The sequence below is a fragment of the Salvia miltiorrhiza genome, chromosome 1, assembly GCF_028751815.1.
Source record: "Salvia miltiorrhiza cultivar Shanhuang (shh) chromosome 1, IMPLAD_Smil_shh, whole genome shotgun sequence".
Lineage (NCBI taxonomy): Eukaryota > Viridiplantae > Streptophyta > Magnoliopsida > Lamiales > Lamiaceae > Salvia > Salvia miltiorrhiza.
Window position 1 is genome coordinate 71,626,924 of NC_080387.1, and position 14,807 is coordinate 71,641,730.

Consider the following 14,807-nt stretch of genomic DNA (forward strand, 5'->3'; position numbering starts at 1 on the left):
CATTGATTTGAAGACATACCTACTTACATAATATCTACTAATATATCAATGAATGTTTAGCAAAAATGTGCAAATGATTTAGATATAGTTTTTAAAGCTAACGGTATGACTTTATTAATATCTTATGATTTGAATCTCGAATTTTATAATGATTGACATTTTTTTTTGGGGGATTATCTCAAGATGCAGATTTTGTTATAACAGTCGTGGGTAATAGTAATAAATTCAATTTTTATTGTGACGTGGCTGAGGTACTCGAGTATACCAGACGCAAAGGACCTGCGATTATCACGAAAACTAATATCGATGCTAGGGCGGTTGGTATACTCAATATGTAAATGTATAAAGGAACATATGCTAGTTGTAATTTGATGTCCAGCCCGACCCTACACGGGCTGTTGAAAATGATGCCTAGTCCGGCCATACACGGGTTAATTTGGCCTAAAAGATAATCCATGAACTAATAATCCACAATCACAAAGTCTTTACTTAATTCCAAAATAGAGATGTTTAGCAAAATAAAATGAAAAATAGACTTAATTAAAACCAAAATGAACTAAACTATACATTAATTGACGGGCCAATTTGGCCCAAAAGCCCGACCGACTTTCTAGCATATGACCCGCCTGGCCTAAATCACATAATTGCAAAAGAAGAATTCAACTAACATTATCAAAATACAACATGTTCATAAATCTAATAATTGCAAAAGAAGAATTCAATTAAAAAATCCAAATTATAAAATAAAAGTATCGTGTATTTGCACCATAATTTTCAATATTCAACAATTTTATTGATGTCGTGACATGCTACGTGGCAAACTAAATCTATTTCCATTAACGAATCGATTCCAAATATTCAATAGTTGGTAAATCAAAATCAGTGAGTGTTTGACTATATCTTTTAATATTTTGCGGTAACTTGGAGGCATGTAATAAGAGCCTTTTAATCGACTGTAGTGCATAATCAATCTATCGTGTCCATTCTCTTTCTCTTTCTTTATGTACTCAACCAGTGTACTATCAAACGGCTCAAAGCCAATGATACGACACCCATCTTCACACGAATAAACACGGTCAATTTTTTGGATATACCCCGGAGGTATACTTCCGGGGTATTATCGATATCTTCAAGACTTTGCCCAACCATACAGGTATAAATCTTTATTACTCTATTATTTATTTTAATTATTTTGATATCATATTTATTGCTATTTTATTTTAATTTGCAGGTTTGGGTTTGCAAATTGGGGTAAGAAGATCTGTTCAAGCAATACGACGAGACATCAAGCGGATGTTTGGAAGGTGGGTGGAAGTCAAAGGAAAGTTTGATGGACCGGATTTGATCATTATTGAACTTCGATTTCAAGTGAATGCTTTTAATCAAATTGTGAACAGATTTAAGCGATTTGTAGGGGATGTTCGAACTCTAAACGATAACATAGAGCTACCCTAGGTAATGTTTTTTTTTTCTTCATCAAACAGTAATTGTTTTAAAAAATAATTATTTTATTTCGTCAGATTGTTATATATATTTAGTTCATTTTTGGTGCAGATATTGATGGTGAAGAATTGAGAAAGATATTTTGTAATTGTTGCCGCAGATCTGCATAGTACTCATTCTCATTACTGAAATCCATTCAATGTGCACATAGTAGAGACAAATACTAGTCATCTGTAGTAGAGACAAATACTAGTCATCTGTGGACATTCATGCCTAGATCAAACACATTTTTACATTATGTTCATGAAGAAAGTGACCTACTTTATCAGTGTTATATGACAGGATAGTGACCTAAAATGTAAAACACACTCTTATTAGACATATTGAAAGTGTTAATAGGCAAAAATGCCCACTTCCTTAAGTTTTTTTTGTAAAAATGCCCTAAGTTATTATACAAAGCATTCTATGCCCTAATTATGTGAAGTGTCTATTTTACCCTTTGATGTTGATGGGTTTCCTTGTTTTTTTGTGAAAATCTTACACATTTGACCGATTTGACAGCCATCGGTCATAAAAGTCAACGATTTGACAGCTATCAGTCAAGAATACATATGACCGGTGGGTGGCTAGATCATGTGAAATGAAATAATATAAATCCACACTAATTTCTCAAGATAATTTTAATCCTAATCAATCCTAAACTGCAAATCAAACGGCCCCTTATTAGACATACCGAAATGGTAAAAATTGCACTCTTTTGTGAGACTAGTGAATAGTTATTACTGATCAATTTGGGAAAAGGTGACATATTGGCCGAATCTGCATCATTTTAACAATGCCAACCGCCATAACCAGATGGCTGCGTACGAGTCATTTTGGATTCACGAGTGGAATAAACACGGTCAATTTTTTGGATATACCCCAGAGGTATACTTCCGAGGTATTATCGATATCTTCAAGACTTTGCCCGACCATACATGTATAGATCTTTATTACTCTATTATTTATTTTAATTATTTTGATATCATATTCATTGCTATTTTATTTTAATTTGCAGGTTTAGGTTTGCAAATTGGGGTAAGAAGATCTGTTCAAGCAATACGACGAGACATCAAGCGGATGTTTGGAAGGTGGGTGGAAGTCAAAGGAAAGTTTGATGGACCGGATTTGATCATTATTGAACTTCGATTTCAAGTGAATGCTTTTAATCAAATTGTGAACAGATTTAAGCGATTTACAGGGGATGTTCGAACTCTAAACGATAACATAGAGCTACCCTAGGTAATGTTTTTTTTTTCCTCATCAAACAGTAATTGTTTTAAAAAATAATTATTTTATTTCGTCAGATTGTTATATATATTTAGTTCATTTTTGGTGCAGATATTGATGGTGAAGGATTGAGAAAGCTATTTTGTAATTGTTGCCGCAGAACTGCACAGTACTCATTCTCATTACTGAAATCCATTCAATGTGCACATAGTAGAGACAAATACTAGTCATCTGTGGACATTCATGCCTAGATCAAACACATTTTTACATTATGTTCATGAAGAAAGTGACCTACTTTATCAGTGTTATATGATGTGATAGTGACCTAAAATGAAAAACACACTCTTATTAGACATATTGAAAGTGTTAATAGGCAAAAATGCCCACTTCCTTAAGTTTTTTTGTAAAAATGCCCTAAGTTATCATACAAAGCATTATATGCCGTAATTATGTGAAGTGTCTATTTTATCCTTTGATGTTGATGGGTTTGCTTGGTTTTTTGTGAAAGTCTTACACATTTGACCGATTTGACAGCTATCGGTCATAAAAGTCAACGATTTGACAATTATCAATCAAGAGTACATATGACCGGTGGGTGGCCAGATTATATGTCCGACCGGCCGGACAAATTATTTTACCGGCCGGACGCATGATAAATTTGTCCGGCCGGTCGGACATATAATCTGGCCACCCACCGGTCATATGTACTCTTGATTGATAATTGTCAAATCGTTGACTTTTATGACCGATAGCTGTCAAATCCGTCAAATGTGTAAGACTTTCACAAAAAACCAAGCAAACCCATCAAATCAAAGGGTACTTAAAGAATATGGCATAAAATGCTTTGTATAATAAGAGAGGCAATTTTTACAAAAAAAGATAAGGAAGTGGGCATTTTAAATTTTTACTCATTATTTTATATGTCCTTATTAAAGCAGGGTTAAGATCATTTAGGTTCCATGATTTTTTTAATTTAAATTTGACCCTTTATTAATGTTTAAAATAAAAATAACAATAATTTTATCAAATTACATGATACCACCTTATTATTAGCAGCAACATCGAACCAAGTAGAATGTATATATCAGTTTTCAAATGTAAAGCTAGGCATGGTAACACTTTATAACAAAAAAAAATGTAAAGCTAGGCATGGTAACACTTTATAACAAAAAAAAGTGAGAAATTTGAATCTAACAAAACCATAGTAGTGGCAATGCCTAATCAAATGCTCTTCAAGCTCTTCAATAGCTCGGTAATATCATGCCCGAACATGTCATCCACGACTTGAATGAGCTTTGACTTCAAGCTCTCAAAGTCGTAGATGTTGTAGCCAATCAAGACCAATCTAAATTGGTCTATGTCTGGCAAGCTCTTCAATAGCTTGGTAATATCATGCCCGAACATGTCATCCACGACTTGAATGAGCTTTGACTTCAAGCTCTCAAAGTCGTAGATGTTGTAGCCAATCAAGACCAATCTAAATTGGTCTATGTCTGACAAGTCTCCGACAGCTAAACGATACTTATGATGATAATGTATTATAATGTCATAAATCTACCATATTATTTGGTTGTTTTATAAAATGATAATATAATAGATAATAAAAGTTATTATTAGTGAAATTAAAAAATGGACTACAAAAATAATAAAAATCAATATAATGGTGAGAGTAGTGTCGTGCAGTTACCATATTATTTGATTATTTTATAAAACTATAGTATAATACTATAATGTATTAGTGAGATTAGAAATGAAGATTAAAAATATATATATATATATATATATATATATATATATGAAAAACTATGCTTTAGATGTGTACTTTTCAGATTTTGTTATAACAGTCATGGGTAGTAGTAATAAATTCAATTTTTATTGTGACGTGGCTGAGGTACTCGAGTGTACCAGACGCAAAGGACCTGCGATTATCACGAAAACTGATATCGATGCTAGGGCGGTTGGTATACTCAACGTGTAAATGTATAAAGGAACATATGCTAGTTGTAATTTGATGTCCAACCCGATCCTACACGGGCTGTTGAAAATGATGCCCAGTCCCGCCATACACGGGTTAATTTGGCCTAAAAGATAATCCATGAACTAATAATCCACAATCGCAAAGTCTTTACTTAATTCCAAAATAGAGATGTTTAGCAAAATAAAATGAAAAATAGACTTAATTAAAACCAAAATGAACTAAACTATACATTAATTGACGGGCCAATTTGGCCCAAAAGCCCGGCCGACTTTTTAGTCTGTGACCCGCCTGGCCTAAATCACATAATTGCAAAAGAAGAATTCAACTAACATTATCAAAATACAACATGTTCATAATCTCATAATTGCAAAATAAGAATTCAATTAAAAAACCCAAATTATAAAATAAAAGTATCATGTATTTGCACCATAATTTTCAATATTTAACAATTTTATTGATGTCGTGACATGCTACGTGGCAAACTAAATCTATTTCCATTAACGAATCGATTCCAAATATTCAATAGTTGGTAAATCAAAATCAGTGAGTATTTGACTATATCTTTTAATATTTTGCAGTAACTTGGAGGCATGTAATAAGAGCCTTTCAATCGACCGTAGTGCATAATCAATCTATCGCCTCCATTCTCTTTCTCTTTCTTTATGTACTCAACCAGTGTACTATCAAACGGCTCAAAACCAATGATACGGCACCCATCTTCACACGAATAATCAAATCTATAGCTTAGTAAGTTCTGATGACTGTGATCTCGTGAAAAAGCAAGGGTATCAACATCTGTGTCATAGAGTTTTACTAACCACAGTCCTTTATCTTCTAATTTGCGGCTCCCAAAACCAGAACTATGCTCTAAATAGCTTCCATGGCCAAAAACATTAACATTACACTTATATTTAATAAGTGCACTACATTCACCATGATTGACCACAGTTATATGCCCTTTATCCTTCTCCGAACTAGAAGTGTCATCCACCGTACCAGAATTATCTTTCTTCGTACCAAAATTATCAGAAGTATCATCCTCCATATTATCGTCCTTCTCCATACCAGAAACTCCCATACCAGAAACTCGAGAAGTGCCATCCTCCGTAACAGAATTATCTTTCTTCGTACCAGAATTATAAGAAGTATCATCCTCCAAATCAGTATTGTCCTTCTCCACATGTCACAGCCCGCCTTAACTAAGGATAGTTAAGCCGAGTGATCTACGACTAGGGATGGGGTTAAAGAATAAGGGAAATAAAGGGGCGTCATTTGAAACCGTAAATCTTACTCAACCTAAGAAAAATCGTCGTATTTACTCATTAATACTCTTTTGAACAGTCTATGAAAGACAACATAAAACTTAATTAATATCATTAATCAAGTTATACATCATATGAAACCATTCTCTTAAGACTCAAAGTATGACATAACATACTATAACATCAACAACATCTTGCAGCGGAAAGTAGCTAGACATATGTATGAAGACATATTCTAGACAGGTTAACTATTTATTAACAACCCTGGAGACTCCGCTCATTGCAGCACCATCATCACATCAGCTCAACCTGCACATTTAGAAAACATATGCAGGGCTGAGTACAAAAGCACTCAGTGGGCACGTATGCCTAGGTATAAAAATACATGCTTCAAAACTGTAAATTGTCATGCCATCATAATCAGTACAGCAAGGGAGTTTTTCGCTAAAAAGGCCCAAGCTTACTAAGTTCATTTGTGATTCTTAAAGTTCGTCTGATCAGACTAAGTTCTTTTGTAATCTATCATATCTGAAACTGTGTGCCGGAGAGGTGGCCACCTCTCACGGTCACTTGACCGGCCAACCCGCTAGATGACTCACGGTCACTGGTGTACACTAGCCCTGGCAGGATAGCTATCAACTGCTCAGGACCCGAATTCGATTGCATCATTGGCAAAGCCAAAGCAGATAGATATCATACTAAAATTTAAACATTTTATGGCAAGACAATACTTGAAATAACTTTAACTCAAATATTTTGTAACGAAATAACTTGCTCAAATGTAACATTAAACTCATTTGATAGATATATATAAAACTGAAATTAACAGTTAAATCATCTCATGCATTCATTCGTATAAGAGGCCTACGACACGCAGGGGATCTCTATATACGTATAGTAAAAGTAATGCCCACCTCGTTGTGTCTCTGTATCAATGAGTAACGTCACTCTCTCCCTCAAGTCGTTACTTCCCAAAAGGACCTTCATCGTTATGAAGAATTGGTGAGAAGTTATAAAAGAAACCTCGATTAATAATCTAATTTCTTTTATGAAACATTAGTATCTCTAATGTTCATCTCTCTTGATTGTTAATCAATATAACAATTATTATCTCTCGTCATTAGTCATTAATTATAACATCCTTATGTTATAATTAGCAGCGCTTCAATTAAAAGAAATATTTAACACATCGAAAAGTCCACTTTCTTAGCAGATCTATTCGCTCTCATCTCGTCTAATTAACCAATTAGAAAGTTAAACTTTCCATTAGGCATGTATTTGAGTCACGGGTCAACAAGAATCGACTATGCTCAAATTCTAATTTCACTAAAAATTTCGACATGACCTATTCATATATAATGTCAGCCACGAGATTTCAACGCGTGAATCTCACTACGTGAACTCGTCTCTCGACTCAAAACTTAACATCTTGACATCTTTTCAACGCAAACCAAACAATTCAAAATCATCAAAACTCTTTATCAGTAAACTATCATTTATACTCGACACCAATTGTTCGAGTGTCAGATACCAACATTTATGTGCGTTAATCATAACTCTCACAACTCACACCATTTAGTCATATCGTATCATCCATCAAAACAAATATAATCAAGTTATTTTCTAGAAAGTTTTGCTGTTTTTGTGCATCTTTAAAAATTCATAACAACCAACTCAATCATCATAAACTCTCATACCAATTGATCTCAAAAACTCCATGAAGTGTAGTTCACTCTAAAAATGGTAGTTAACCAAAAAGGTTAAAGGTTTTTGGAGATATTGCTCTTTTAGTGCAGGCTGTCAAAGATTGACAGTTTCTGCCAATTTTGTTTAGGCCATTAGAAACCAAGGCAAACCTTAATAAAATTCCATCAAATTTAATCAGCCAAAACTAAAGGTATCCTTGAAGATTTGGTTAAAATTTCACAAGAGAAAACGTTCATATGATCTGCCAAATAAATAATGAAACTCATACACTTTTACTGTTGGAAAAATATGACAGCAGAACAGGGCATTTTTGAAATAATAAACTGCTCTGTTTCAGAGGTCATAAAAATCGAAATCTTATTGTTTTAGAAAAGTATCGAAGTCTAGTTTCGTTTAAAAAAAACGGTGATGCAAAATCCTTCATGGATTAATAGATATAAACGTTTTTGTGAAGTCTACCAACAGTTGACAGATTCTGTCAAGGATTTTTTTCAAAATATCTTTAAAATACCAAACATCATCCAAAAGACATGAAATTTTGCAGCGACGAAATACACATATCATAGATAAACATACTAAAATTTCAGAGCCATCAAGCAATGAAAACTCATCGAAACATAAGCTTGAAACTGCTGTAAAAGTTTGACAGAATTCCAGTTTTAATTTCGTTCAACAATTATCATCCATAAATTGTAAATCAATTAGCATGCTCATGTGATATCGTAGAACACATATACGCAATAATATTCATTATGCAACGTCCCAAACTTCACGAATTTAAATAATCATACTCTAAAAACTTATACAATTTTCGTGCTTGGAAAAATACGAATTTAATATATATCGATTCTAGCATACCCTTAAGCACAAATATCAAGTCAAAACGATCAAACAAAAATCGAAAGACAAGCTAATATGTGAAAAACGGGGCTGCCCTCATGGGTTTCATAGCTACGGTTCGTTCCGTTCTTACTCCCTTCATTAAACATGCTCAACATCTACCCAAGAACAACATACTAAAATTTCACGACGATCCGACGTCGTTTCAAAATAAAGTCGAGAATCGACGTTTTTCGACGTCGACGAAAATCGAAAAGAAAACCATCAAAACGTAGGTAGAGATCTTACCTACTTAGATACGTGTTCGAAAAGATGATCGGGGCTCGTCTTCTCGCTCAAAACGGAGCTCAAAAGCTCCAACTCCTCAACAATGGAGATATGCGTGAGTTGTGTGTGTGTTTAGTGTGTGTGAGATAATTAAAAATTAAAAGTGAGGGGTGTTGGCTGCTAACAGCCGTAAGTAAGTGAGGGGAAAGGGGTTTGGGCGGTTGGGGGGTGGTTAGGGGTAGGGTAGGTTAGATATTTAGTCGTTAAATATCTCGTTTCGTCTCGTCTCGTCTCGTCTTAACGACTAACTACCCATACTCTTCGTTACTCGCCCTCTCAACTCCTACTCACTTTCATTACACTCGTAATTCTATATAAATATAGAAAACGCATGCCCGTTCTCGAAATTCTGATAAACGAGCTCGGTTCGTTTATCGAGAAATCCCGATTTACTATTCACTCGTCGTCCAAAAATAAAAACTTTCATTATTGGACTCGTATCGAAAAACTAAGAATATTTCTCGACGATGTGCACGTAAGATTTTGAAAGTCGACAAACAGACGAAATAGCAGTATTTTTACTATTCATCGTCAAAAATTCAAAAATTTCAAAAACGTCTTAACGGACTCAGATTTCACTTCCGAGTTCACCGTTCTCATTCAAATAATTATCTCGAATTATTCAAATACTCAAACTCAATTACGGATATAAAATCTCACATCATCCAAACATCATCAAAAGAACATCTCAACATCTTTAAAAAAAAAACAAGAAAACTTCATATAACTCCTCATCTCTGTACAAATAATCAAACAAAGGATACCCTAATTACTCAAACTCAAGCAACTAAACACGTCATCAAAAGCCCGGGTATTACACCACACCAGAAACGCGCTTCTCCACACCAGAAACGCGAGAAGTGTCATCCTCACCAGATACTGGTGAATTGCAAAGCTGTAAGTGATCAAAATATAGTATATCATATCACAAGAAGATACTCCAAGAACCTAAGGACACAATTTATACACTTACCCACTCAGTACACCAACTCCCTTAGCATTAATATATGTGTTCGTAATAATCGCAGCTCCATCACAATACTTGTCTTTGAGAAGATTAGCCACGATGGATGAAATTTTAAAACCAGTATTGCTACTCACGACCGATATAACAAAATCAGCATTCTGAAACAATATAAAAAAAAAGTCAATCATTATCAAATTTAGATCCAAAAGAAAGATCATAAGATATTATAAAACCATACCGTTGCTTTATAAACTTTATCGATATCATCTTCATTAGTATCAACAATAAATGCCAATTTATCGAAAGAGCTTAAATATCACAACCCTATCAGTGAGTGTTTGACTATAGTTTTATAATATCTAATCGTTTATAAAATATTTAAAAGAAAAGTATTACTCCAAACTTAAGAAAATTAGTACTATTAAACAACAAAATCTCTTGTAGTTCTACTCGAACCCCAATTCTACAGTCTACAGATACATACATACACACTCTCGATCACAGCAAACTGACGAATCATCGATTGAATCAATCATGGCGACCACAAACCCCCAATTTCTCTCTTGTTTTTTCCTTCTGAACATCCTCCTTCTGCTCGCCACGACGTCGTTTGCTTTCCAATCGGACGAACTCCTTGTCGATGACGACGAATTCGGTCTCGAGGGCGGCCGGCTGCCCGATCCGCCGGCCGTAACCCGGCCCGTCACTACGGCCCGCAGACGTTCGCCGGAATCGGGTTCGGATCCGGACTCGAAGATCCAGATCCAGTTCCAGCTCGAGCACGCCTTCGGGGACTCGGATTTCTCGCCCGCCGGGACTTTCACCGCTCGCCTGAAGACGTCGCCGAATGGTGGTCAGGTATTCACAGTACCTTGTGCATAGAGAGTTGCTCTTTACTAGGTTTCAGTGGAGAGGATTTTAGTTAGCGAATTGATATGAATTGTGGTGGGGTAATCCGAATTAGGGGAATATTTTGGTATGTAATCTGATAGAAATTTGTTTTGGCTGAATTTTTTTGTATCTGCTTTTGCTGGTACCGCTTATTTATATTTTAAAAACTGTTATCTTGTCGAATCTCACGAGATGTGATTGATTACAGACGCTAACGAAGCTTCGGTTCTCGAGGAATGCCTTGAGTCAGACTGATAAGGAGAATTTCAAAGTAACATATTCGTTATAATTTCTATCATTCGAAGATTGAATTTGGGATTTTTCAAAATTTATGTTTCTGCTAAGCTTGGTGGCATCTGTTGTAAAAAATATACAGAGACTTATAGAAGGAGATGACTTCTATCAGATAAGACTACCATCAAACTTGCTAAGCCAGCCTGGAAGAGAGTACGTCATTTCATCTGTGAAGGCGGTGAGTTTAGAGTGAATGTAAACGTTCAATATGTGTAGTTCCAAATATGTTCGGTACTTTGTTTTGCGTGCTTGTTCAGCTGCTGCAGATTGGTTGTCTTTGTCTATAAAGAAACCATGAAACATCTTTTTGGGTAGGTGTATTATGGAAGTGTGTTTTTGCCTACTTTCATAATGATAGGAAGTGTCATTGTGCAATTTATGCTCCTCTGCTGCAATTTATTCAAAATACGATTCCGTGAATCTTTCGCTTATTTTGGCTTATAGCTACTTCCATAATGGGTCGGACTATGTCATAACTAATTGTCAAAATTTGCCCGCAGAGATGTCTTTCACAGCGGGATGCATTGGACGAACATTTTGTCATAAACATGGTAATCCGAACTAAATTTATGTTGAACAACTGTACTTGGATACTTACTCTTGTATAATATGCTGGAATATTTGTATTAACTATTAAGAGACTCATTTGGCATCTGTCATTAAGGAATTACTGGAACCTTTTACGGGACCAAATTTAATCATCCTGAAAAAAGAAAAGAAAAAACAATGTTTCTTCTATAAGGGCCACAAGGTTCGTATTTGATACCCGAAGTTGCCTATATCCCCATACCCATTGCTCATGTTGTCACAACTGAAAAGGTTGAAGTTAATGTCACAAGTTCAACTTTGTGGAGTTAAATTTTAAATTCTGTGTTAGTATGATCCTTTGTTTACATATGCATTATGGACAATGCATATGGCAATCATTCTTGAGCTTAGTGTGACTGAGGTTTATTTTTACCTGATGCTTGGTTTTAAAATGTGATTTCTGCTTAGGGCAGCATTAGTCCTTAGTTGTATTTGTCCTATTTCTGTTTTCCTTTTTTAGTTTCTTTGAAAGCTATAGATAAGATAATATGGGCAACAAATATAGTAAGCGAACGAATTGTACTTAGTTCCATGAGTTGTTGGTTCCTCTCTCTCTTGCGACTTGTAAGGTCAGAGCTCCCTTAGATGATGAGCTTAACTATATCTTTGCCTCCTTAGGTTAATCTAGGAATCAAATAAAGGGCCCCATTTGGCTGAACTGTCCCCTTACATTTTTTAATACTGTGTACAAACTTCTGCTTATGGTTTTACCTGAAAGGTTTTTGAAACACAAGTTCTTAGAGCAGCTCTATTTGGGGTTTTTTGCTTAATACAAGTCCCGATTTGAAATTTGTGGATGCTGAAACCCTATTTTCTGACAATCTGATGTAGATATCGATATTTGAGTTTTAATAACCAACTCTTTCGTTACGGTTTGCTTACTCTTTCTTATCACTTTATTGCAGGACGGTGTGAATGTGTTGGGTGTTAATTATGGCCCCCCTGGATCCTGCCAGTATCCCCGTGTATTGAGACCTGTAAGCTTGATCCTAAAACCCTTTTAATTTTTAATTTTTTCCATGCTCATTTTATCGTAGATTGTACCAGTTAGTCCTAGTTTTACTGCAACTATACTGACTACTGAAGCATTGTTCTTCACCATTTCTTTTTCAGCCTACAAAGTGGTCTTTCAACTCTCATACACTTTTGAAGTACAGTAATGAGGTTCTTAGGTAAGATCCTTTCATCTCCACTTTGCCTATAAAGATGATTTATTAAGTTTATCATCTCAGATACATATTTTATGTAATATATTTTGGAGTTCCTGTAGTCAATTTTGCACTGGTCCTCAAAACAATGGCACTTTAATCTGATTGTTGAATTTGATTAGCCTTCACTTTATAGCTGTTGTTTTGTTGGAGGGCGTTAATGTGCTAGTATATAATTGCTGAATTTAAGCCTATTTAATATTCTTTAGTCTTATCTTTTAAAGTCATTATTATCCCCTTAAATATGGTGGAAAATAATGAGATTGTCTTAATTGCTGCACTTCTGATTTGATGATATCATAATGGGAGTTAACATTTGATGCAGAACTCCAGTATTTACAGAAGCAATACTTGGAGAGAACGGAGAAGGTGAAGAACTGAAGCCTCCGGAGAGGTCCTTCTGGGCTAAATATGTAAGAATAAATGCTAAATATTCACCCTGGTGGAATTTGCTTAATTTTACTTCTCCATGAGGGCTTAAACTATAATACAATTTTGTGCTTGTCTTTGTATCTGCAGTGGATGTACTTGATCCCTCTCGGGCTCATACTCATGAATGCCATGACTCAAGCCATGAACATGCCTGAGGAACAGGCTACTGGGCAACCAGGCACGCAAGGTCCACAAGCAATTTCAGGACGTGGTCAGGCTCCTGCAGTGCGAAGAAGAAACTAATTATTGGCAGATGGTTTAAGAGAACATATCTTTTGGTACTTATACTATATGTTCTTAAGTTTTCATTTAGTTCTTCTAAGCCTCTTTGTATTTTTCGTTTGTTTGTTGTATTTTGGCGTGTCTTTAGTGGGATTTGTGTAGGGGCTGGCTGGCCGGGTAATATGAAATTTCTTGCGGAGGAAGTTTATATCTTTGGGTTAAAGTTTGGAGCATTGAATGACTGATATATTAGAATCTGAGACCATTATACTTGAGCAACAATATTATACTGAATCCATGATCACGACCTGTTTGTGGATTATGATCCCATTTGATTGATTACTAATATCTAGAGCTAACATGATGAGGGTATTTTTACCTGTTGGAGGTGAACTGCCATAGGGATGCTGTTTTGATATTGCTGCGCATGATTTTATGAATCATTGTCTTAAAACAAATAAGCTGTGCTTTCTTTGTTCAACTGATGTATGATATTGTTTCCAACACTGCAGGTTGTTGCAGGCATACGACTATTTGATGAAAAGATCACTAATCTCGAAGAGGATATACTCCACCAAGTAGCATTTCATCCAACATTAGAGAAGGCGCGGCTTGTATTCATCAAGGGAGATAACTCGGTAGTTCCCAAAGAACCCAAAAGGGTGCTCCTCCAGCAAAACGACGTTATGTTGCTTTAAGTCATCAGAAAACAAGTAGATACTTATTTTGTGCTGAGACGCGACTCTGCACTTCTTCTTAAACTAGTTTCTAGCATCTAACTTTATGTCTGCTGTGCTTCCTTGTTTCTGACCTAAGGAGCAGTGAGCTTGAATGTCAGTTGAAAATATTTTTAATTGAAAAATCAGATTTTTTTACCATCTATGTGGCCTTTTTTTGTTCAGGTGTGTGTTGCATTCAAGAATGTAATTTTATTGATTGTCTAAAGAGAATTATTGATTTTCTAAAGAGAATTCCACAGTAATTTTGTACAGAGTCACTAGCTTTGGGAGGATCCTGAAGATTTAAAATTTTCAATCAAGTCAATGTTTGTAGATTTTCAGTTTTCAATACGACTCTCTTGTATCAAAAAATGGGTTCAGTCCATATTGAAAATCGAATTAATTTAACATCAAATATCAAAAGTGTGATTTATTTATGAACAAAATAACAAACTTTAGAGTTTAGACTATAAAATGAACTAATTGATTATTGATACTGACATGGAAATTGATATGTTCGTAAATATTTATAGCATTTCTTTTAATAATTTACCTTTTGGAAATTCGAAATTAATGTTTCACAATTACATCGATTTGTGGCTTTCATATCTTAAATATTCCAATTACTCGTGAAACTGTTATATAAATAATACAAAAGAT

At 35.0% G+C, this 14,807-nt stretch overlaps 1 protein-coding gene and 1 long non-coding RNA gene across 3 annotated transcripts; one reads left to right on the top strand and one right to left on the bottom strand.

Annotated features, from left to right (window-relative positions):
• Nucleotides 1-6,035: 6,035 nt before the first annotated feature.
• Nucleotides 6,036-9,139, bottom strand: LOC131005793 (uncharacterized). The gene is made up of 3 exons (XR_009095352.1): nucleotides 8,788-9,139; nucleotides 6,867-6,933; nucleotides 6,036-6,261 (listed from the first exon to the last, which is right to left on the bottom strand). It is a non-coding gene; the product is annotated as an uncharacterized LOC131005793 (long non-coding RNA).
• Nucleotides 9,140-10,113: 974 nt separating this feature from the next.
• LOC131005794 (uncharacterized) lies at nucleotides 10,114-14,300 on the top strand. Of its 2 annotated transcripts, XM_057932877.1 has the most exons (9): nucleotides 10,114-10,651; nucleotides 10,893-10,955; nucleotides 11,061-11,156; nucleotides 11,479-11,529; nucleotides 12,472-12,543; nucleotides 12,680-12,738; nucleotides 13,100-13,187; nucleotides 13,294-13,484; nucleotides 13,941-14,300. In XM_057932877.1, the coding sequence occupies exons 1-8, from the start codon at nucleotides 10,328-10,330 to the stop codon at nucleotides 13,447-13,449; spliced, it is 909 nt and encodes a 302-aa protein (XP_057788860.1). In that variant the 5' UTR covers nucleotides 10,114-10,327; the 3' UTR covers nucleotides 13,450-13,484; nucleotides 13,941-14,300. The 2 variants fall into 2 exon arrangements, with proteins under 2 accessions (XP_057788860.1, XP_057788861.1); XM_057932878.1 differs by having other exon boundaries at nucleotides 10,197-10,651; nucleotides 13,294-14,300.
• Nucleotides 14,301-14,807: the final 507 nt, after the last annotated feature.